Source organism: Mercenaria mercenaria, chromosome 1 (genome assembly GCF_021730395.1).
Source record: "Mercenaria mercenaria strain notata chromosome 1, MADL_Memer_1, whole genome shotgun sequence".
Lineage (NCBI taxonomy): Eukaryota > Metazoa > Mollusca > Bivalvia > Venerida > Veneridae > Mercenaria > Mercenaria mercenaria.
Window position 1 is genome coordinate 90,503,797 of NC_069361.1, and position 24,746 is coordinate 90,528,542.

Genomic DNA, 24,746 nt, shown 5'->3' on the forward strand with positions numbered 1-24,746 from the left:
AATTGTGTTAGTGTTGTTAAATCCAACAAAAAAGACAATGAAAGATCAAATTTAGGTACTGACCAGACATTCCACCTCAGTAAGTGTTTGAGCATTACTGAGGGCATTGTCTAAATCCTTTGTCATTTTACCCTGCTCCAATATAACAGACTTCGCTGTCTTCACTTTTGTTTCTACAGATCTGAAATTATGACACAAGTATATATCAACAGATTACCATAAATTATATTTTTTCAAACCTATATATTTCTAGTACAAACGACAAAAAAGGGGCATACTGTGTAAAAGCAGAATTTTTCTCGAGGGTTTAATTTTCGCTAAATTCACGAAGCCCTACATCTCGTGAAAATAAATCCTCGCATAAATATTCACCTTTAGTATAATTCAGATTCAAGTAGTCACCATTTTTATATTTTCATGACTATTCAACCTCACGAACATACTAAAAACTTCAAATTCGCGAAATTTTGACCCAGCGAAAATATGTGCTTTTACAGTAACTTTGTGAAAAACACATTAAGAGTTATTGGACCTATGCATTGCATGATTCATCACAGTGAACAAGTGTGTGAGGTTTCATTCAATACCAAGTAGTGGCAACTGAGAGACCAACCAAATTTGGAAAAAGGTGCATAACTTTGTTAAAATGCAAAACAAGATATGGAACCTGCACACTGCATGTCAAATTGGTATGCAGACACCAACAAATAGCTGTCAGAGTGCAAAAGATCTACCTATTGTTCAAATAGTCAAGCTAACAAATGTCACAGATCACAGTTGTGACCTCTAAACTCTAAATTGGTAATCTTGTGCTCTCCCTGTTCAACTAACCAGGACAGCATTTTAATTCAAAGCTACCTGTCAGAAACATTTAAGTAGAGAGCTTACCTAAGATCCTCTAGCATAGAACAAGAATCTCTGAGTTTCTGCACTTCCATCCCTCCTGTCTGTTCCTTTCTATACCTAGCTATAAAAGGAATGGTACAACCCTCGTCTAACAGTTTCACCACATTCTTTGCTGCCCAAACTGCTACATTTAAATTTGCGCTAATAACTTCTTCAACTTTCCATGCAACAGCACTCTCATAATTTTTCAATTTCATTCCCTCAGTTTTACATTCAGTCTTTGCTTTTTTAATTGTTTTCTTTAGCGCTTTTGAATCATCTTGTTTCAGTTCAGTTTTCATCTTTTTAGTGGGAGCAATACCGTCTTCTTCATCAAAAGATTCTGTAATACTTTCCTCTGTTTTTATAGCATTTGACTTCCTCTTTGGAGCCATCTTTTTATTTGATGCTGGTGACTTGTGTAGTTGACTCATTTCTGGTTTGTTTACACTTTTGCTGTCCTGTAAAAATATAATTAAACTGCTAGTTTGTTTGCATGTGAGTTTGCTAGATTTCATCGTTCTGAAAAACAGTATATATAGGAAACCATATCAATACACAGTGTCACTGTATTACAGTATCACTCATGAGCAGTTACTAGTGCATTTCTCCATGATTAACAATGAACTGGTCTGTTTTTTTATGATGGTACTTGTCATTTTACAATAATATAAGAAACATGGGAATTCCATGAAAACTAGGTTTTCAAACTTTGCATCTTCTAGTATCAGATTCTGTGCCCTTGACCTGGCATTTAAAATGACTTTTTATCGCAAAAAAAAGTTAGGACCTATAAAACTGGGATTTGAACTGTGATCCATCTGTTCCAAAAGCACAAAAGATCACTTTCGCCCAACACTCTAGACCACTGTAGCACAGAGGAACTTTCAAACTCTATAGATTAATTTATTTCATTCAAAACTAAAGTTTTAGAGCGGAAACCCATTTTTCTGTTTTAAGTAACAGTGGCCTTGACTTCAACCTAAGTGCAACCCCGACAATACATTCCTAACCTTTGTGTTTGATAAAAGCTATCTCACCGAACTAAAGATATTGAACTCGGAAGCTATTTTCTGTTTTTAGTAACACTGACCCAAAATATCATCCAAAACTAATTCTTGCTATGCATCAAGTTTGGTGACAGTAAGTAAATCTCAACTAAAGTTAACTGGACACCACCTTTCTGATGATAGCAGTGAAAAACTAGCAGATGCTTTTGTAGAAAAGCGCATGTCTCCCCCTAAGCATAGTAGTAATAGGCAGGAAGTCAATAGGGGACAGGAGCGGAAGTCAAAGAGACACTGATGGCTGGCTGCAATAGGGATCATCTACTCAGTATGTCCTATCATCCTATGAAATTTCAACATTCTGGGTCTAGTGGTTCTCAAGTTATTGATCAGAAAGACTTTTCCATGTTCAGGCCCCTGCAACCTTAAGCTTTGCTTGAGTGACCCTAAAATCAATAGGGGTCATCTACTCTGTAAGTCCTATCAGCCTATTCTGAAGTTATTGATTGGAAATGGTTTTCCATATTCTGGCCCCTGTGACCTTGACCTTTGATCAAGTGACCTAAAAATCACTAGGGGTCATCTACTCTGCATGTCCAAACATCCTATGCAGTTTCAACATTCTGGTCAAGTGGTTCTCAAGTCACTGATTGGAAACGGTTTTCCATGTCCTGGCCCCTGTGACCTTGACCTTTAATAGAGTGTCCAAAAATCAATAGGGGTCATTACTCTGCATGTCCAATCAACCTATGAAGTTTCAACATTCTGGGTCAAGTGGTTCTCAAGTCATTGATCGGAAACGGTTTTCCATGTCCTGGCCCCTTTGACCTTGACCTTTAATAGTGTCCAAAAATCAATGGGGGTCATTTACTCTGCGTGTCCAATCATACTATGAAGTTTCAACATTCTGGGTCAAGTGGTTCTCAAGTTATTGATCTGAAATGGTTTTCCATGTACTGGTCCCTGTGACCTTGAACTTTGATGTGGTGACCCCAAAAACAATAGGGGTCGTCTACTGCATGAGCCCTTCCATCCTATGAAGTTTGAAGATTATAGGTCAAATGGTTCTGAAGTTATTGATCAGAAACGATTTTACATGTTCCATGGGGAGACATAAAAATCCATTTCTGGTAACTGTGACCTTGACCATGACCCAATGGCATTAAAATGACCATATTATCACAAATATAGAAAGTAAAAACAAAATTAGGTCCCGACTTGAATTTGAACTGCGACTCATGCATTCCACAGCATCAAGGTAACTTTGGCCCATTGCTCTAGACCACTGGGCCATTGCGGAATTTTCTAAGTATACAAATTCTATATAATATAAGTCCCCACAAAACTCCTTACCAGGTAGAGATAGGTTAAAATACACCTAAAATTGGATAAACATGCATGTTGTACCACAGAAAAGTGGTCTCGATTTTCCCTACAATATAAGCTATTTATAGTAAAACAAAGGGAAATAATTGTAAGAACAAGGTCGTCCCATGGTGGTGAATATTTGTGCCAAGTTACATCAAAATCCCTCGATGCATGAAGAAGAAATGCATTTGACCTCTAAGTGTGACCTTGACCTTAGACCTAGGGACCTGGTTCTTGTGCACAACACTCTGTCTCATGGTGGTGAACATTTGTGCCAAGTTAAATCAAAATCCCTCCATGCATGAAGAAGAAATGCTCCGGACAGTCATTCTTGTAGCTGACAGCCTCTAAGTGTGACCTTGACCTTACACCTAGGGACCTGGTTCTTGTGCATGACACTCCATCTCATGGTGGTGAACATTTTGTGAGAAGCTAAATCAAAATGCCTCCATGCAAGAAGAAATGCTGCGGACAAAGTTTGTGGACGCCGCCCTTCCTTCCTTCTGCCATTCTTTCCGCCCGCCAGGGGTGTTCCCATAATACGTCCCGTCTTTCAGACGAGCGTATAAAAATCAATGGTCTCATACTGGGCCGACATAACCTGGCTCTACAAAAATGAAAAGAAGTCTTTATCAAAATTCCACATCCAACCTAAAGTGAACTTCAAAACTCTGTGTAATAAAATTCTGCTAATGCCAAAGTACAACTTGTGTGAACTTACGAAGACAGTCTAATGACATTTTCTTAGAAAAATAAGACTCAGCTCATTTACACTGACATATCTTCGATTCATGAAGATGTATTTTGTATATATAAATTTGAGCAACGTATGGTACCAAATACTTGTAATGAAAATTTCTACACTGTTGGGACTTACTAGCTGTTGTGTAGTTTTGGCTACCATAACATAAGTGACACTATTTTTTTTTTCTGATGGCCGCATAACCCCATTTGGTTAACTAACCAGTATTGAACCGCAACATCTCGCACAGTCTCTTGTCAGGAACTGATGACGTCATACAAAGTTCAGAGCACGTTGTTATTTTTGAAAATCAAAATCAACTGTCTGCATATTTATGAACTTAACTGAATTATAAATATAACCATTTTCAACAAACTTCATGAAAAACATATACCTTAGAAGGTTTAAGTTCACAGAAAAGGTCAATATAAAATAACCGCCTATTTCTTTTCAAAATGAGGAGTACCCTGATCAAGTCACAACTGCAATACGGCAGACAAAATATTGTAAACAGCGGTACCCATTTGAAACTTGTGTGTGTAACTTGTGTTCAGATTATGTTGCATGGATTAAATTAAATGTAAGATCAAAAGAAAAATGGATTAGAAATATTTTAAAGTAAAAGTATTTCATTTGATGAAATTATAGTGTGACAGACTTCTGGCAAGATTTCTGGTTATAGGTTTCAATACGAGATTTGTTTCAGCTCTGAGATTCGTAACAGCATATTAACATCTCTGCTGTGTCTGCATGAGGCTGAAATTTTTTAGCTATATAGCTGTTGTGTGTCACTGATACAGAAAGATATATCTGTTCAACGTTATTAATTTCTTTTAACCCCTGCATTTTCTTGTGTTGCTTTGATGACCTCAGTTTTACATTGGAATTTTACATTGTCAAAATGGCCTAGCCCTTGAATATTGCTACCTTAAAAATCAGGCAAATTACATATGAAAAAAATATTTTAATTCATTACACTTTTCAAAAACAAATTGATTACTGGACACCTACATAACCATTTGAGGTGTGCTTGGGTCTGGACACTGGATGGCTAGAACACAATCTTGGCGTCTGGTTACCGTAAGGCCAGACTCTTCCTAAATAATATGCCGAATATTTGTCATCCGAAATCATATCAAGAAAGCAATAAGGCATTTTCACGTTTTGTGCTACGAGAATGCCATTTCTTTTACTTATAGGAATAACTAACACAAAAAAAGATACATACAATTCTTGAATTTCAACTGAAATTTGACTAGAACAAAGAAATAACTTCAAATTATCGATTGTTGATTGACCTTTCATATTCGCGGAATTTTAAACGGTGCAAAGTGTAGTTTCGTCTCTTCAAATAAGTCCTATTATATAAATTTTCGTCTTGGACGCGTGCAGCTAAAATGTCAAGCAAAGGCAGAATTGTTATTTGTATGCTTCGTAACGATCTTCGTTTTCACGACAATGAGGTTTGTTTCAAACAGTACTGTATTTCTTTGACTGTTTCAAATTTGAACAGAATATACAGTGCTTTAGGGTATAGCGGATTTTAGGGTATACTGGTTCGAGTCGTAAATTCGGCCAGGTCGTAAATATTCGGCCACCCACTTTAATGCATTTTTTCGAGCCAGATGCTTGAGAACGCATATGTGTCATCACAAGCACTTGCGTTAGCAACAAAGTCGGCAGAAAACAACAAGTTGAGGTGACTAGAGAAAAAATTGTCATTCCCTAAAGTTGTGTACTCTAAGTAGCAAATATTTTGTCTGGCGGGCCGCGTGACGTCATCGCACGCGCTTGTTCCTGCTGAGGCCGGGCAAGGGTTAATTCAGATCTAAACTTTATAACACGAAAAGAACATGCGCTAACTAGCATAAAACGCGTTATTACCAAGAAAACGAATATATTATCCCTCGACGTCATTAAATTTCCATGTCTACGTTGTTTTTTTTTCACGTTGACGTCATATCCTTTTGAATTATCCTTTTCGGGGCCGTAAAACGTTTATGCTTTGCCACGGAACGCGCATGTATAAAAATGTGTTATAACAACATGTGAGCGCGAGAATCTCTTTAATCTCCTGTTAAAACACCCCTGAAAAGTGACAAGAACAGCAGTTTTATGCTAGAATGTGTGATAAACAGTGACGTAAAAATTGAACTACGTCATGCTGGTGTGAGAAGGGTGGCAGGCGCTTTTGAAATCTCTGTTGGCAAATATTTCCCATGAGGTATGCTTTTGATAAATGATTGCAGTTTGTTGAAAAAAGAACATTTTGGCTGTAGCATCGATTTATTTCCAAGACATTGTTGAAAATATAACCAACTTTATATTTAAAAAGTGGCCGAATATTTACAACCTCTAGAAGGTAAAATGTGGAGGCTAAACTTGTCCGTTATTTTAAGCACGGTTTTATTGTTTATTATACTGTAAACGGCCGTTAATGATAACAATCAATGTTGCTTGTATTAAAGCACATATGGTAGAAATTTTATACAAATCAATCGTATAAAGAAAGAAATATTTATGAAAAACCGCAAAAAATGGCCGAATTTACGACTCGAACCAGTACTAGACATTCTTTTACTGGCATGCAAACAGACATTCTGACATACATTTTAAATATTTGCTTGTTGTGTTATTTTTCATATGTCATCGAATGTAAAATAAAGCTATCCCCTATAGACTGAATCAGTGTATATGTAAAAAACATCAGTGCAAGGGCGTAGGAGCTGGGGCGGCAGGGGCGACACTCGCCGCCCCAATATTTCGAGGAGCGGCGAAATGCCGAAATTTTTTGAATAGGCTACAAAACATAATTGTGAATAATACAGCGGTTGTCAATTCATCATGAAGTGCATCGGCGACTGATATGTACACAGAATCTTGTATCGCTGACACCTTGCTAGATCACCATGGTGACAGGGTATTGTACAATTCGATAATCCACAACGACCAAAGCCGCTGTATTTTCACTCCCCGCGGACTCGGCAAATTGGCATCTTTAGGTGTCTTTTCATAAAATATATCAAATTAAATATTTTTGACACTTAAACAATAAGCTTGAAATATATATATAAAAAAAAACAGTTATAATGAATCAACGCATCAAAAGTAGAAAAATCCTCATAGATTTCACAGATCTAGTTACATTATCAAGTACTGCAGCTTCTTAATAAAAATAGAAAAGTTCAATTAGCCTCGCAATTTTGCGTTTCCAAAGCGAACATTCGGTAAAAAGAACCCTGAACTCCGTTCATTCAACCCTCAATGTTCTCAGCGTATTTCCATGGATTCACTATGATGAGACTTCTGCTCGATCCCCTACTTAGACATTACTGGTTCTACCCTGGCAATACATTGTCGGTATCAGCGATTTTTTTCCTTCTTTATAAAGTACCCCTAAAAGGACCTTTTCCCAATTGAAAAATGCAATCTTTTTTCCCAATTATCATCCAAAAATTCCCCAAATGACTAAATTAAGTTTGCATTTTGATGATTGTGGAAGGAAATCTTAGTTACATTGACATTCACCATGATTTAACCATTCAAACAGTTTGTTTGATGATATTTAGATGGAATTAAAGGAAGAAGCATTCTAAATGATGTTATTAATTAACTATAAAAATTCCCAATCTGAGTAAAAACCCTGCTATTTTCCCCAATTTATCCGGTACCGGACCTTTTCCCAAAAGGGCAAAAAAAAATCACTGGGTATCTAACATCGTACCGCCATTACTGTGTTTTAACACAGTAAACTGTAAATACGGATGAAAACTCAAAAAAAAAACGAGTATGTTCAACAGCTACTTAGCAGTCCAAGAAGTCGCCAGATTGCACTATTTACTCTAGCTATATGCAAAATTTTCACGGGGCCACCCAGGACCCCGTTCACTTCCCCCTCGCCGCCCCAATGCTCAAATCGTCCCTACGCCCCTGCAGTGAATGAAAAGTATTTGATAGAAATTTAAAAAGCTGAATGTTTTTGAAAAGAGAATACATTATTATTCTGATTTATAGTAAAGAAATCTAGGAAAGTTTGTTAAAATGTGGATTTTAAACTAATAATGGAAAAAATGACCAAAACTATCCTGTACACCCTAAATCAGCTCATATGTAAACAATTAATGGCTTGGAGAGAAAAAAACACATGAATTTCTATGAAATGCTGAATGTTTTAAGAAGAATAGATGTTTTCTGCCTGATATACTGATAAAAAACTACTATTTTCATTTCTTTGAATTGGAATGCAGGAATAATTAGTTAGCTATCCGCTATACCCTAAAGCACTGTAGTGATAAAAATTTAGAGTGGAAGAAACTAAAAAACAGCTTTGGTGATATAAAAAGGTTAAAACTTGAGTTTGCAGGATTACTAGGGCAAGACACTTTTTCTACTTCTCTCTTTTTACCTATCCCACTTTTCTAACTATCTATCCTTTCTATTTTCTCTTGACCAAACCACCCGTCGCGTGATAGTCAAGTGTGACTGAGTCGACGTATGATGTAGATGTAGATGTAGAAGACATGTTCAAGGCTGCAAACTGAAGCACTGAACTGCTCTAGGGTAGGGAGATGGGCGACACTGGGGGGAAGTTGGTTCCAATTGTACACTGTTCTCAGAAAATAAGAAAACATGCAATAGTCAGTGGTTGCAGTAATTAACCTGTAACAGTCTCAGGAAAAATGTGCAGCCTCAACCAGGATTCGAACCACAGACCTTCGGCTTACCGTGCCAACGCTCCACCAATTGAGCTACCGAGGCCACCCAATACGAGAGCCGCTACACACCTTCCCTCTCATTGCGAGACATTGGCACTCCTGGCCAATGTCTGCCGCAGACTGTTAACCGAATTCAGATGCACACCCCAGCCAAGCTGCTTCGCCCCGCATGGGCTCTAAGGGTGAGCATCCCGGACAAGCCCCCAAATGTAACAGTCTCAGGAAAAATGTGCAGCCTCAACCGGGATTCGATCCACAGACTTTCGGCTTACCGTGCAAACGCTCCACCAATTGAGCTACTGAGGCCACCCGATACGAGAACCGCTACAAACCTGTAACTTGGGGAGTGGCCATAGCGGACACATCTGGTCATTGGGGTAAGGTAATCTACGATTGGGATAGCAACCAGATCATGATGAATCTTATAGAAGAGTGATAACCTAGAATCTATACGCCTTAAATCCAGTCGACAAAGGTTTAGGGAGTGTAGCATATCTGTTACACTGGAAGTACGGCCGTAGTCGGTCTTGATCCAGCGGGTGGCTCTCCTTTGGATGTTTTCAATTTGGTCAATTAGAGTTTGGGTGTGGGGCGACCATACCTCGGACGCATATTCGAGCTGGGGTCGGACTAGAGTCTGGTAAGCAATGGTCTTAATGGGTTGGGATTTGACCTTAATGTTTCTTCGTAAGAACCCTAGGGTTTGGGTAGCTTTTTTGGTTGACCTGTTTATGTGATTGTCCCATGAGAGCTGAGCTGACCGATTCAATTTGGACTGCATATCCCACTCCAACTCCCACTTTTCTAGATGTTTTAGGTCATTTTGGAGAGTGACAGATTGGTCTGCAGATGACAATGTTAGATATATTGCCGTGTCATCTGTTTATGTGATTTCCCATGATAGGTCATTTGAGATATCCACGCCTAGGTATTTAGCTGAGCTGACCGATTCAATTCGGACTCCATGTAGGTACCCTTACAGAAGAAAAAGGCCTGCTGCGTACTCTTGCTGTGTACATACAGCGTATATGATGCGTACATGATGTGTACTGAAATCAAGGGCTTTAAATAGTACGCAGGATATACACCGCACATACACCGATAGTACGTTTGTAGTACACTTTTGACATGCAAATGAGCTCTGCCGCGTACTACTTGCTGCGTACATGCTGTGGACTACATAGTACACAGGATGTACGCTGGAGGAATTTAGTATGCGGGAAATAGTACGCAGCATGTACGCGGCACATACACTTTTCACATGCAAATGAGCCTGCGGTGTACTACCCCTGCGGCGTACATGCTGTGTACTCCTGCGGCATACATGCTGTGTACTCCTGGCCCGAGTCTTGCGGCGTACATGCTGTGTACTCCTGCTGCATACATGCTGTGTACTCTTGTGGCGAAACTGCTGTGATAATGTAAATTCCTTACCCCATCAACTTTCGTATGCAAATGCTGATCATTTGGACAGAAAAAAACAGAAAAAAGATAAGTGACATGCATCAATAAGTATTTACCTTTACCAGAATAATGTAGATTGATGTTATCAAATAAATTAGTATGCTTTTCTTCATCCACTTTTCAATGAAATAAATCAATTTTTGTAGCATGTAATTTGGTAAACATTTGAAGAAAATGGCGTAACTGCATCAAGGGGAAACAACTTTAATGCAACTAAATAAAGTGTTATGATTTATTATAGACGATGTGTGCGTAGTATGTATTTATTTTGATTAAAATCCATCTGAGAACAATCTAGGACTGGAATTATATAAGCATTAAATTTTATACACTTTTACGTCCGTAAAAAGTATTGCACCAAAAAATTTTGTATTGATTTTTTCCAATGGGGCGAGCGCAATTAGCCAAAAATGTTCTGAAAATATACGAGCCGCAAATCTGATAAACAACTTTTTAATTTGGTGAGGCCTTAATGAGTTAACATAATGAGCATTAAAGCCTTTATAAAACATGATAGAATGGTGTTTTGCTTAAGAGTATTCAAATAACAGTGAGAGCTATTAATTCTTCTCAATCGGGCGCTGTTGAGGCATTATCTTGGCAATTATTTCATGTATTACAAAATGTAATGCAACGAAGTTCAAATGAGGCTTTTCAATTATCCAAGTTAGAAAGCTCCAGGATTAATTCAAAATGAAAAAGAATATATTTTTACACTGCATGCAAGGTGCAACTCAGAAATCATGTACAAATCCTTCCTGCATGAAATGTACTTCAGACTTTTACCTAAAAAAATTCAAAGTATAAACACCAAAAGAAAATGAACAAGTCCCTCCCGCGTATATGAAGTTTACTTCAGACTTTAACTTATAAAAAAAAAAACTAAGTATAAATGCCAAAAGAAATTGTACAAGTCTTTCCCGCGTATATGAAGTGTACTGCACAAATTTCAAAGTATCTGCGGTGTACATGCAGTGTACTATTTTCTTGTACAAGTCTCTCCTGCGTACATGCAGTGTACTCCTTAAATTTTCAGAGTCTGTGATGCGTACTTGAAGTGTACTAGTGACCTCCTGCGTACATGCTGTGTACTCGTCATGCGGTGTATGTAAAATGTACTCCTCTGGCGTACTACTGTGTTTGCGGCATATACACAGCAAATACGCAGCATGTACGCCACAGAGGCTTGCTTCTGTAAGGGTAATACTGGGTAGGGATAGGATGTTTCCTTCTAGTGGCATGGATCACTTGACACTTGGAGGGGTTGAACTCCATATCCCACTCCAACTCCCACTTTTCTAGAAGTTTTAGGTCATTTTGGAGAGTGACAGATTGGTCTGCAGATGACAATTTTAGATATATTGCCGTGTCATCTGCAAACAGACGGACTTTGGAACTGACGCTTTGTGGGAGGTCATTTATGTAAGCTAGGAAGAGCAGGGGATGGCATTAGAAGTAGTGCCATTTAGGACTACTGATTGGATCCTATTATCTAAGAAGCCTTTGACCCATCTTAGTGTGTTACCTCTGACTCCATATTCGTGCATTTTTAGAAGAACTTTCTCATGGCTAACCTTGTCGAAAGCCTTGCTAAAATCTAGTAGTATAAGATCTACTTGTTTCTTATTGTAGACTGAAGTGACCAGATCATTTACTAACATAACTAACTGAGTAATGCATGACCTTTTTTCCCTAAACCCATGCTGTAGGCCAAACAGAATACCATGGTTGGTGAAGTGCTTAACAATAGATGAGGAAACAATGTGTTCGAGAAATTTGCATTGGACACAAATGTCATGTTAATGAAATTGGCCTATAATTTACTGGATTTGACCTATCACCTTTTACTTTAGTTTAATTAGTGCCAATCGATAACATGAAAACTTTAACAAACAAAATCTGTAAAAGTATGAAATAAGATCAGACAGTGTGGCTGATTTCTGCCAGCTTTGTGTTGGTGCAGGTGCAGCAGCAATAAAAATAGTCCAAATAATAGGACGTTTCGGGACAGAATGATAAGTTTTGACTTTCGCTAGATGACAACTATAAAATATCAGATCATAAAATAAGTCATCCGGCTAAGCCAAATGAGTAAGGCTATAATAAACTCAGAATTTGCATGCCGCTGGACAAAATGATTTGTCTGTTTTAACTGTGTAACGTAATGTCATTAATACGACTCCTTTCAACTCAGATTTTGTCTTTTTATCATGGTGCCATGCCAAATCTTTATATGCATATACAGATAACTGGCCAATAACAGATCACTATCTACACTTTTAGCATGAAGTGAAGAACATTTAGACTTTCATAATATCTAAACTTATTAATTTACACTTAGAGCTATTGCCCGCATTCATATAAATGTTTGATTTATTTGAATCAATCTTTTATATCTGAAGTTACAGACATGTGGACGCATTGGTCGAGAGGGCTAAGACGCTTTCCTACGGAGGCGAAGGCCCCAGGTTCGAGTCCTGGCTACTCCCATTGCGGTGTGTCCTTGGGCAAGGCACTTTATCATGATTGCCTCAGTCAACCATGGGCTGTAAATGGGTATCAGCAAATTGCTGGGGGTAAGGTATAATTGGTTTTAACTGTTCTTAAAATGGGGTTGCTCAAAAGCTTTACAGAGCATAATTATGTTAATTGTTTCACAAAGCGATGGTAAATAAAATTTACCTTTACCTTTAGCAATATTTAAACCAGTCTGATTCACCATTAGGGGGTCACTTTTGTCAATAGGGGATCACCTAATTTATCATATTTTCTATCCATTTAAAAATAATTTTTTCTGACAAAACATGACTGTGGTATTAGAAATAAACATTTCAAGGCAGAATATAAGAAGAATCAGTATGTTTACATTTCAAACGGAAGATACTACGAGGGCGTATCCAGGGCAATATGAATTATACACACAGGCAAGGGGTGGGTGTCACTCCCTCCCGCCAGTGGGGGTATGGGGGAACCTCCCCTGGAAATTTTTTGAAATATTGACTTCAGGGGTGGTATAGTACGTCATCAACAGGTGCGCACAACACTTCCCGATGCGGCCTTTTTGTGTCAAAACATCTCGATTCGGTGAGTAAACTTGCGATTATTACATTGATAACTATTAGATTCGGAAATGACATATAGTTGAAAGTACCCGCACATGCGTCTAGTTTATCATTTACATTTGCATTTTTCAAGAAAGCCTTCCGTTTAACTTTAAGAGAACATTCTTGCACAATGCACTTCATGGAAACACTTCCCTATTCACCACACCATATTATGTCGCATAACAAGAGTTTACATGCATTTCTGATAAATCCAAGCATTGACAGATTTTCTTTTATGGTAAACAGATGTCAGTGGTACCTTGATTAGTCATTGGAATCTAAACTTTCCGAAAAATCAGTATTACTAAACTAAAATTTCGCCTTCCCGGTTCACCAACTGAATTGATGTCCTTCCCGGCTCACCAATTTCCAGCATGACTAACATCGGGCTGGTGCTCATGTAAATGTGATCACGCTTTCCTGGAAGTTCTATTAATTCGAATAACTAATTGTTAGAGTGCTTGCACTAGATGGTCCGTAAACATCATTTAAGCATTTGAAGATAATATTGAAAGAACGAGGCATATCTTGAACATATGTTGTATACTATAAACGTGCATATGTATGATTATCATTGATATAATTATGTTCTATCATGTCCTTATATTTGTTATTTTAGGTAAATGAAAGATGAAAAACTTCTAGTCTGCATCAGTGGAATTGTCAATATATGTTCAAAAGGATTGCTGAGTGATCGGCATGCAAGACATGATTGACATATTATATTTTCCAAAAGCTGTACAACATAATATTTGAGAAGTGGAGGACATCCTCTAACAGAATTACCCCAGACAAGGATTTCAACGCTCAACTAGGTCTCCTTACCAAACCTTGTCACGACTATGTCGGTTGCTGTTTGAAGGTATGGATATAAATAACTGATTTAATTTCAATAATGTTACAGTAGATAAACCTTGATAAGGGGTATAGTTAGATAGGCACTTCGAGACATGATAATATAAATAGAAAGTATCATTTGGAAACCATTAGTTAACTTGTTACTCTAATTATTTTTTCATGATAACTATATATGGCGTTTCATCGAAAATAGTCTAGTATGATGGCTTTGATTCCGAACTTGAGTTCAAGGCAAGACTCGATGAGGCAAATAAGAATATGCATTGATAATATGCTAAGTAAAGCAAAATTATATAGTTAAATAATTATCATGTGCTGTTTTTAGCCCACCATCATCAGATGGTGGGCTATTCAAATCACTCTGCGTCCGTGGTCCGGCGTCCTTCCGTCCGTCCGTCTGTCCGTCCTTCCGTTAACAATTTCTCGTTATCGCATCTCCTCAGAAACTACCAAGGGGATTTTGACCAAACTTTGTCAGAATGATGTATTGGTACCCTAATTGTGTCCCCCTGAAAATCAGACTGGTTCAACAAATTTTTATTAAGTTATGGCCCTTTGTTTATTTCTATAATTTACAAAGATTTATATAGGGAAAAACTTTGAAAATCTTCTTGCCCAAAACCACAGAGCCTAGGGCTTTGATATTTGGTATGAAGCATCATCTAGTGGTCCTCTACCAAGATGATTGAAATTATTTCCCTGGGGTCTAATATGGCCCCGCCCCGGGGGTCACATGGTTTATATAGACTTATATAGGGAAAAACTTTGAAAAACCTCTTGTCCAAAACCACAGGGCCTAGGGCTTTGATATTTTGTATGTGACATCATCTAGTGGTCTTCTACTAAGATTGTTCAAATTATCCCCCTAGGGTCAAATATGGCCCTGCCCCGGGGGTCACATGGTTTACATAGACTTATATAGGGAAAAACTTTGAAAATCATCTTGTCCAAACCACAAAGCCTAGGGCTTTGATATTGTAATGTAGCATCGCCTGGTGGTTCTCTACCAAGTTTGTTAAAATTATCCCCCTAGGGTCAAATATGGCCCCGCCCTGGGGTCACATGGTTCATATAGACTTATATAGGGAAAAGCTTTTAAAAACTTCTTGTCAATAACCTACAACATTCAAATTTGGACCACATGTATGGTTTCGAGTGGCAAGATGAACCTTGACATGAGTTGACCTTGATCTTGACCTAGTGACCTACTTTCACATTTCTCAAGCTACAACCTTCAAATTTGGACCACATGCATAGTTCTGTGCACTGAAATAAACTTTGACCTTGACATTGACCTAGTGACCTACTTTCACATTTTTGAAGGTACAGGCTTCAAATTTGGACCACATGCATAATTTCGTGTTCCGAAATGAAATTTGACCTTGATTTTGACCTAGTGACCTACTTTCACATTTCTCAAGCTACAGCCTTCAAATTTGGACCACTTGCATAGTTTTGTGTAACGAATTAAACTTTGACCTTAAGATTGATCTAGTGACCTACTTTCACATTTCTCAAGCTACAGCTTTCGAATTTGGACCACATGCACAGTGTTGTGTACGGAAATGAAATTTGACCTTGAGCTAGTCAGTAAGTCTTGAAATTTGTAACACTCAAAAATGGCACATTGGTGGGTGCCAGGATCACTCTGTGATCTCTTGTTTAAAGGAGCAACCTTTTAATATATTTTTAAAGGTATAAATTCACACCAATGCAGTTTAGTTTTTAATGATATGCTACTATTTAATTCTGTTTAACGTTTCAGGGCCACGTGATCATCACAATTGCTCGGGAAAAATGAGAAATTACTGTATCGCGCCAACGAAATGTTCTTATTAAGGAGTTTTAGATGTGCGCAGGGAAAGACCAAGAGTGACTGCAACCGAATTATAATTACCACGTAGTAGAATGGGACATCGATTGAATCTACGCTAAAAAGCGGTTCAGGATTTAACATTTGACTAATGTCCAGATTTTGCTTGCAAATCTGAATGCACCCAATTACATGTTTAAACTTGAAATGAGCTTGAACAGTGGTAGAACAATTTTACTTGCAATGTAAATCATTTTGCTCTTCTTAAACTATTTAGTTGTTGAAAATGTTGTTGTATAAAAGATTATTGTACCCCCCGACAACAAAGTTGTAAGGGGGGGTATACTGGTTTCAGGTTGTCTGTCTGTCCGTCTGTCTGTCTGTCCGTCTGGTCGTCTGTCCGTAGACGCAGTCTTGTGCGCACCATCTTTCCTTATCCCCTTGACAGAATTTAATGAAACTTCACACAAATGATCAGTACCAACAGTAGTTGTGCATGGGGCATGTTAGGTTCTTTTAGAAAAAAAATTGGCAGAGTTATGGGACTTTGTTTTTTTGTTACTATACTGTATACATAGACACAATCTTGTGCGCACCATCTCTCCTCATCCCCTTGACACAATTTAATGAAACTTCACACAAGTGATCAGTACCAACAGTAGTTGTGCATGGGGCATGTTAGGTTCTTTTAGAAAAAGAATTGCAGAGTTATGGGACTTTGTTTTTTTGTTACTATACTATATACATAGACACAATCTTGTGCGCACCATCTCTCCTCATCCACTTGACACAATTTAATAAAACTTCACACAAGTGATCAGTAACAACAGTAGTTGTGCATAGGGCATGTTAGGTTCTTTCAGCAACAAAAATTGCAGAGTTATGGGACTTTGTTTCTTGTTAACATACTATGTACATACAGTCTGCATATGCAATCTTATGCATGCCTGATCTACCAAACCCTTACACACAATTTAATGAAACTTCACACAAGTGATCAGTACCAACCCTAGTTTTGCATGGTGCATGTTACATTCTTTTAGATAAATATTCTGCATAGTTATGGGACTTTGTTTTTTGTTACTATACTGTATACATACAGTCTATATACATACAGTCCACATAATTATGCAATCTTGTGTGCGTCAAATTGCAATGTACTGTGTCAGTGCATGTGGGGGGTACATTCATCACCTTTAGTGATAGCTCTAGTTTAAAATAGGAAATTTTACTGATTTTTTATTTAAACCCTTACACAGTTGTGACATAAACATACGCACATACACTTTCAAGACATAGCAACATCTTCCTTTTTAACAGCTTTTGTTATATATTTACACAAATCATCGAAAGTAGATTTGTTACTTGATTGTAGCAATTCTAAATTTTATACACACTAATAAATACGAGTATAATGATAACATTTCATTAACTTTGGACGTAATTCTTTATAACTCAACATTTAAAAAATGAAATTCACCTTAAGTTTCATTAAGATCGCATATCTGACAAATTCTTTCCACATTGTATGCTTTTATTTTCTTCGATCAAGAAGTAGTGTACATCTTCATGTCACATATTCTCAACAACTGGAAATATTGACACGACAGAAAGATATGAAGTGGAGATGCACTGCCTAAACTTCAAAACCAACAAAAATCAGAATATAATAACTCTTGAAACCATTAAACTGGAAAATGTTCAGGTTTTGCGCAACTACACTAATTATAACTCAGAAATTTCATTAAAAACACACAAAAATTGATAAAGTGGCAATGTAGTATAATCTGTGAACGTTTATTGACCAAAACATAGAGATAACAAGAATATTTACATTGTTGTGTTTTACCCGTTATGAGCATTAGTGTCAACTACATGTCATACAAAGTTTAATACTTCTGTTGCCTTTCATCAAAATCTGTCAAATGTTATTTAGAAGAAAGGAGAGGCACTGACAAGACTCTGTGACTTCAACACAGACAGATAAAACAAAACATGTTTCAATAAAAAATCACAATTGTTTGAAGTCACAAAAAATCACATTAAATTCCGTCTACAAAAGCTGTCCATGGCTCAATATTGTACGGTAGTGGTCACACGTAACAGTAAGCTGTTTTAAACGGTGTCTGCACATATTGCCAGTGAGTGAACCTCAAACAACGACTACTTTTGTGGTCTTCATTTCTGACTTTTTCACAAACATCCACAACAAGCGGGTATTGTTCTTTCTACAATTCTAATTTTTTTGACGTGTCATTTTATTCCCGAGAAATGCATGAATTACTATATGCAGTTTATGTTCATCTGTCTACGGATATCATACTGCTGAATCCAAAGTGTTTAGCTTCATAATTTAATTCTGATAAACAGAATATCTCAGGTGTTTCGGTTGTGATCTGAAAAAGAAAGAGTAAATCTGTCATAATATAGCCCTTGAAAGTAAATTAAACACTGTTTTTACTGACATAAACGTTCATTGCTAAATACTATAGTTTTGCTGGTATGGGAACCGAAGTACCATGCGTCAAAATAAATTGAAAGCTACATATAATTAAGTCAAACACGATGCCACACGGGCGGTGAGCCGGGAAGTGCATCGTTTTACCTGGTGAACCTGGAAGGCAAAATTTTATATTACTGATTTCTTTGAAACTATATAGATTCCAATAATTAATTAAGGTATCACTGACCTCTGTTTGCCATAAAAGAACATCCGTCAAGGCATTTAGTCATTAGAAATGCATGAAAACTCTTTTTATGCGATATAATATGGCGTGGTGAATGGGGAAGTGTTTCCATGAAGTGCATTGTGCTCGAATGTTCTCTTAAACGCAAGACTTATTTGAAAAATGCAAACGTCAGTGATAAACTAAAGACACATACGGGTACTTTAGACTATACGTCATTTCCAAATCTATTCGTTACCAATGAAATAATCGCAAGTATACTCACCGAATCGAGATGTTTTGACATAAAAAAGCCGCATCGGGAAGTGTTGCGCGCACCTGTTGATGACGTACTATACCACCCCTGGACTTCCTCTGGCTGCTTTTTAGGGTGGTACTTGGACAAAAAATTATACGCACATGCGTATTGTGCGTAATGGTAGTTACGCCCTTGTACTAGGTAAAAGGATATAGCTCTAGTTTTCGCAGTTATATTTCTATGCATAATTAGCACCAACTATATTTAAAACTAAGGTCAAAATACTGATGCATATAACCTTATTTATCTATCTGAATTTGCCAGTTCAAACCATTACATCAAATCAAGCATTGATTTGTATCTTTAAGCGGAATAAACAACCTTTTGATTATCCCTGAAATGACTGATCCAAGCTCCTCACAGCGGTTATCTTCCCTTGCGTTCATTATAATTTACGCACCTGCTGTAAGGGGCGGTAATCACTGCCGGGGAGTTTGTGAGTGATCCTGTATTGGTTGAATGGATGAATGGTTGAATTCCTATGAAAGTGTGTGTTTCTCTCTTCAAAATGGTACCAAATTTGTGTGGTTTTATCTAAGAAACTGTGAGGTATGCTCAAAAAATTAATTTTCTACTTTGAAGAATTCAAGAGTGCTAAAATCCAAGTCAGGAAACATGGGTTGCAAGAGTTATCTACTCATGGAACTCAAACTTGTTAGATTAGATCCATCATCTTTTGTCTAAGAATTGCTAATTGATAAGTCTATATAACTGGATACTTAAATATTGTATACTCCCCTATGTTTAAGAGAGATTCACATTTTATTTTCAAGTGATCCGCTATTGGCAGTGATTAGCTATTGGCGAGTTGACTGTACATATAACTATAGTAGAACATTTGTTGTGTTTTATCTTTTATTTGGTGGACGCATTGGTTGAGAGAGCTAGACGCTTTACTACGGAGGTGAATTAAGGCCCCTGGTTTGACTCCTGGCTACTCCCATTGCAGTGTGTCCTTGGGCAAGGCACTTAAACATGATTGCCTCAGTCAACCCAGCTGTAAATGGGTACCAGCAAACTGCTGGGGATAGGGTATAATTGGTTTCAACTGTTCTTAAAATAGGGTCGCTCAAAAGCTCTACAGGGCTTATGTTCATTGTTCCACAAAGCGACACCGTAAATAAAATTTACCTTTATCACCGTTCCAAGGCGGTGCCCCACTGTGTTCCTTTATTTGTTTGTTTTGTCCTCGTGTGTTTGCTTTGTATGCAAGTGTGTGTGTGTTGGTAGTGTGCACATCTGTGTGCTGTGAGTTTCGTTTTGGGGAGGCTGCGTTTTTGGAACAAGGCCTTTCCTGTTTGATATTTTGCCTTTTTTATGAGTATATCATCAAAACACAGAAATATTTGATAAACTAACAGCATCTTTACCAACAATCTACCTGATCATTACATATTCTGCCATACTTTCCTGACGATAGTTACTTAAGGTTTAGGTGTGTATCATCAAAACACAGAAATATTTGATAAACAAACAATCATCTACCAATAATCTTTCTGACCATTTCATGTTCTGCCGTACTGTCCCGTACGACCGATACTTAAAATATCCTGAAAAAGTTGTCCCCCATTAAAAATGAATGCCATTTGTTAGCCCACCATCATCAGATGGTGGGCTATTCAAATCACTCTGCGTCCGTGGTCCGTCGTCCTTCCGTCCATCAGTCCGTCCGTCCTTCCGTTAACAATTTCTCGTTATCGCATCTCCTCAGAAACTACCAAGGGGATTTTGACCAAACTTTGTCAGAATGATGTATTGGTACCCTAGTTGTGTCCCCCTGAAAATCAGACTGGTTCAACAATTTTTTAGTAAGTTATGGCCCTTTGTTTATTTCTATAATTTACATAGATTTATATGGGAAAAACTTTGAAAATCTTCTTGCCCAAAACCACAGAGCCTAGGGCTTTGATATTTGGTATGAAGCATCATCTAGTGGTCCTCTACCAAGATGATTCAAATTATCCCCCTAGGGTCAAATATGGCCCCCGCCCCGGGGATCACATGGTTTACATAGACTTATATAGGGAAAAACTTTGAAAATCTTCTTGTCCAAACCACAAAGCCTAGGGCTTTGATATTTGTAATGTAGCATCATCTAGCGGTTCTCTACCAAGTTTGTTAAAATTATCCCCCTAGGGTCAAATATGGCCCCGCCCTGGGGGTCACATGGTTCATATAGACTTATATAGGGAAAAGCTTTTAAAAACTTCTTTTCAGTAACCTACAACATTCAAATTTGGACCACATGATTGTATGGTTTTGAGTGGCAAGATGAACCTTGACATGAGTTGACCTTGATTTTGACCTAGTGACCTACTTCCACATTTCTGTAGCTACAATCTTCAAATTTGGACCACATGCATAGTTTTGTGCACTGAAATAAACTTTGACCTTGACATTGACCTAGTGACCTACTTTCACATTTTTGAAGGTACAGGCTTCAAATTTGGACCACATGCATAGTTTCGTGTTCCTAATGAAATTTGACCATGATTTTGACCTAGTGACCTACTTTCTCATTTCTCAAGCTACAGCCTTCAAATTTGGACCACATGCATGGTTTTTTGTACCGAAATGAACTATGACCTTTACATTGACCTAGTGACCTACTTTCACATTTTTGAAGGTACAGGCTTCAAATTTGGACCACATGCATAGTTTTGTATTCCGAAATAAAATTTGACCTTGATTTTGACCTAGTGACCTACTTTCACATTCTTCAAATTTGGACCACTTGTTTAGTTTTGTGTACCGAAATGAACTGACCTTAAGATTGACCTAGTGACCTACTTTCACATTTCTGTAGCTACAGGCTTCAAATTTAGACTACTTGCATAGGATTGTGTACCGAAACAAACTTTGACCTTGACATTGACCTAGTGACCTACTTTCACATCTTTGAAGGTACAGGTTTCAAATTTGGACCACATGCATAGATTGGTGTTCTGAAGTGAAATTTGACCTTGATTTTGACCTAGTGACCTACTTTCACATTTCTAAAGCTACAGCCTTCAAATTTGGACCACTTGCATAGTTTTGTGTGCCGAAATAAACTTTGACCTTAAGATTAACCTAGTGACCTACTTTCAAATTTCTCAAACTACAGTCTTCAAACTTGATGCACATGCATAGTTTTGTGTACAAAGAACTTTGTCCTTGAAATGGATCTAGTGACCTACTTTCAAATTTCTCAAGCTACAGCTTTCGAATTTAGACCACATGCACAGTGTTGTGTACAGAAATGAAATTTGACCTTGAGCTAGTCAGTAAGTCTTGAAATTTGGAACACACAAAAATGGCACATTGGTGGGCGCCAAGATCACTCTGTGATCTCTTGTATAGAAATAAAAAACAGTTGTGAAAACTACGTTTCACCAAGTTATTTGAAATTTCAGCACAGGGACATTTTTGCAAAGGCATCAAAGTAAAGATATGTAACAGTTCTTTGAAAATGTTTAGTTAATTTCAAGGTGTTTAGCTGTCCAAAAGTATGGTCCTTTTATGCAGTCCTTGTTTATCAGTATGCTGACAATAGTTTTGTAGAATGATATATGTGTTTTATATGCAGTTCAATTTTCTATGTTTTGCCGTTGTTTAATTTTTTTTTCTCCAAATGTAAAGCTAATTAAGCGTTAACGTCTATGACAACACTAAAAGGTACCAAATGTCGGAACTTAAGTCTTTTCACTTTGATGTCATGCCAACATGAATTCTGTGTTGGTGACCTTGTTCAACTGCTAAAGGGAAGTTGAAATTGGTACCGTTAAAGTGAATAGTGAAAAATCAGTCCAAATCGACAAACCAGCAAATTTCCAGGGCCCTGGTTAATGTAATGGTCTTTTGTCAAATTTCATCTTTTTGCTCAGATGCCTGTACAAACATTACAATCTCGTATTTTTCTCCTACTGGTGGATCCACACTCCAAAGCACCAGCAGGAAAAATCTTGTGTCCTTCAACTTGCTGTTTGAGCAAACACGAAGCTCGCAGAAATCAGCTACCAGTGAATTCCAGGAACTACCGGTAGTAACCAGAGTTCAAACCATGCATCTATGCCGTATATGTAAAGTAAGCTTTACTTAATGTCCATCAATAGACAACATGTGCTACAAAGCTTTTGTATGACCAGCTGTGTATCCAGTAACAGATCTACTTACCTAGGGCTTAATTTACTTCTTGGCACAACCCGAGTGCTGAGCAAGGGAGTTATATCAGTACCATTTCTCATGTCTTTGGCAGTGAGCAAATAGACCTAACCATTAGCTTTCAAAGCAGATGATACCTGGTTGACATGGTGGTCTGCACCAGCTTGAAGAGAATTTGATTGGTACATAATTTATTATATATTATAATGTAAAATAACAAAGTCATGCAGCATCCCAATAAACCAAACAAGTGAGGCTACAAACTTTGCACCAATGTCAGTTTCAGAGTTTTCCCATGATTAAGGGCAGAAAGTGTGTCAGCAGTGTGGTAGCTAAGTTGGCGGATCATCATTTAACATATTCCAAAGGTCTGGAACCTTAGCCTCAGTTGAGATTTTCTGTGTGAGGAAGCTGTCCCACTAGCATATTGGAGGTTCTATCAAGGTGCTCATCTACATCCGAAATAATCAGTTAGGGTCCGTGGAGTGTTAGGGTTCCTGGAGCCTTTCTTCACCATTATAACTCAAAGTTGCCATGTTGCCTTAACTTTAAACCAAATAAGAACATGACCCTTAAGATGATTCTGCCCCCTGTACTTTTGAACCATCATGATTATAACATTGCTATGCTGAAATTATAGAATATCTTCCTGTGTGTTTTCAGGTGCTTGCTTGGGCCAACAAAAATGGGAACTATTTACTGCCAGTCTATTGCTTTGATCCTCGTCATTACGGAGGAACTTACAAATTTGGTTTCCCTAAAACAGGACCACATCGTCTGAAGTTCTTGTTAGAGAGTGTGAAAGATCTTCGTAACACTCTGAAGTCACATGGAAGGTAGGGCTCATAATAGAACTAGAACATGTGTCAGTAGCTTCTACTAATATGTTTGGACATTATTTCTGCAGAAACCAGTGTACATTATAGAGGCATGTTAAGCAAAATGTAAACATTCCATTTTGTCTCATCAATGTGAAGCTGTATTATACCAGTGAATCTTTCTTCCTTCTGAGTTACAACATTTCCTGACTGAAACAAAAATGTTCCCCGTTTTTCAAAGAAAACCCTTTTCAAACCACTTGGACAATACTTGTCAAATTTCATAGGATAATTACAGGCTGCATGGGTTTTTTTAGCTCATCTGTCACATAGTGACAAGGTGAGCTTTTGTGATCGCCCAGTTTCTTGTGAACACGATAAAAGACCACATTTTGCAATTGATTTTAATCTAACTTGCACACAACTTGTATTGGCATAATATCTCGGTTCCTTTCGAAAACTGGCCAGATTCTATCATGGGTTCCAAAGTTATAGCCCCTTAAAGGGCCAAAATTTGCATTATTGGCTTTTGCAGCCATATAGAGACTTCATTTACTGTTTGATTTGATACAAACTTGCAAAAATATCAACAATAGATCTTGGATTCCATGATGAATCCGTCAGATCCAATAATAGTTTCCGGAGTTACGGCCCCTGATTGACCCATGAAAGAGCCAACTGTTAATTTTTACCTTGAGAACACAATAAAAGTGACATTTTACATTTGATTTTAACCACAATTACACACAACTAAAGTCACTTTAAGATCTCAGTTCCTTTTTAAAACCGGATTTGATAAACTTGCACAGAATGTTTATCTTGATGATCTCTAGGCCAAGTTTGA

The 24,746-nt window shown here is 37.6% G+C and overlaps 2 protein-coding genes across 3 annotated transcripts in view; one reads left to right on the forward strand and one right to left on the reverse strand.

The window, feature by feature from the left end:
* Window positions 1–5,328, reverse strand: part of LOC123530817 (S1 RNA-binding domain-containing protein 1-like) — a 36,495-nt gene extending 31,167 nt beyond the window's left edge. The window contains exons 1-3 of one of the 2 annotated variants that reach the window (XM_045311597.2): window positions 5,231–5,328; window positions 889–1,346; window positions 64–181 (exon numbers count right to left, since the gene is read on the reverse strand). In XM_045311597.2, coding sequence (XP_045167532.2) covers window positions 64–181; window positions 889–1,319 — 549 coding nt within the window. In that variant the 5' untranslated portion in view covers window positions 1,320–1,346; window positions 5,231–5,328. Of the gene's footprint in view, window positions 1–63; window positions 182–888; window positions 1,347–5,013; window positions 5,173–5,230 lie in introns of those variants that run through there. The other variant, XM_045311592.2, reaches the window with a different exon arrangement.
* Window positions 5,329–5,342: 14 nt separating this feature from the next.
* LOC123530802 (cryptochrome DASH-like) overlaps window positions 5,343–24,746 on the forward strand; it is a 41,052-nt gene continuing 21,648 nt past the window's right edge. Inside the window, exons 1-2 of the mRNA XM_053516989.1 lie at window positions 5,343–5,465; window positions 23,748–23,920. Coding sequence (XP_053372964.1) covers window positions 5,400–5,465; window positions 23,748–23,920 — 239 coding nt within the window. The 5' untranslated portion in view covers window positions 5,343–5,399. The remainder of the gene's footprint in view (window positions 5,466–23,747; window positions 23,921–24,746) is intronic.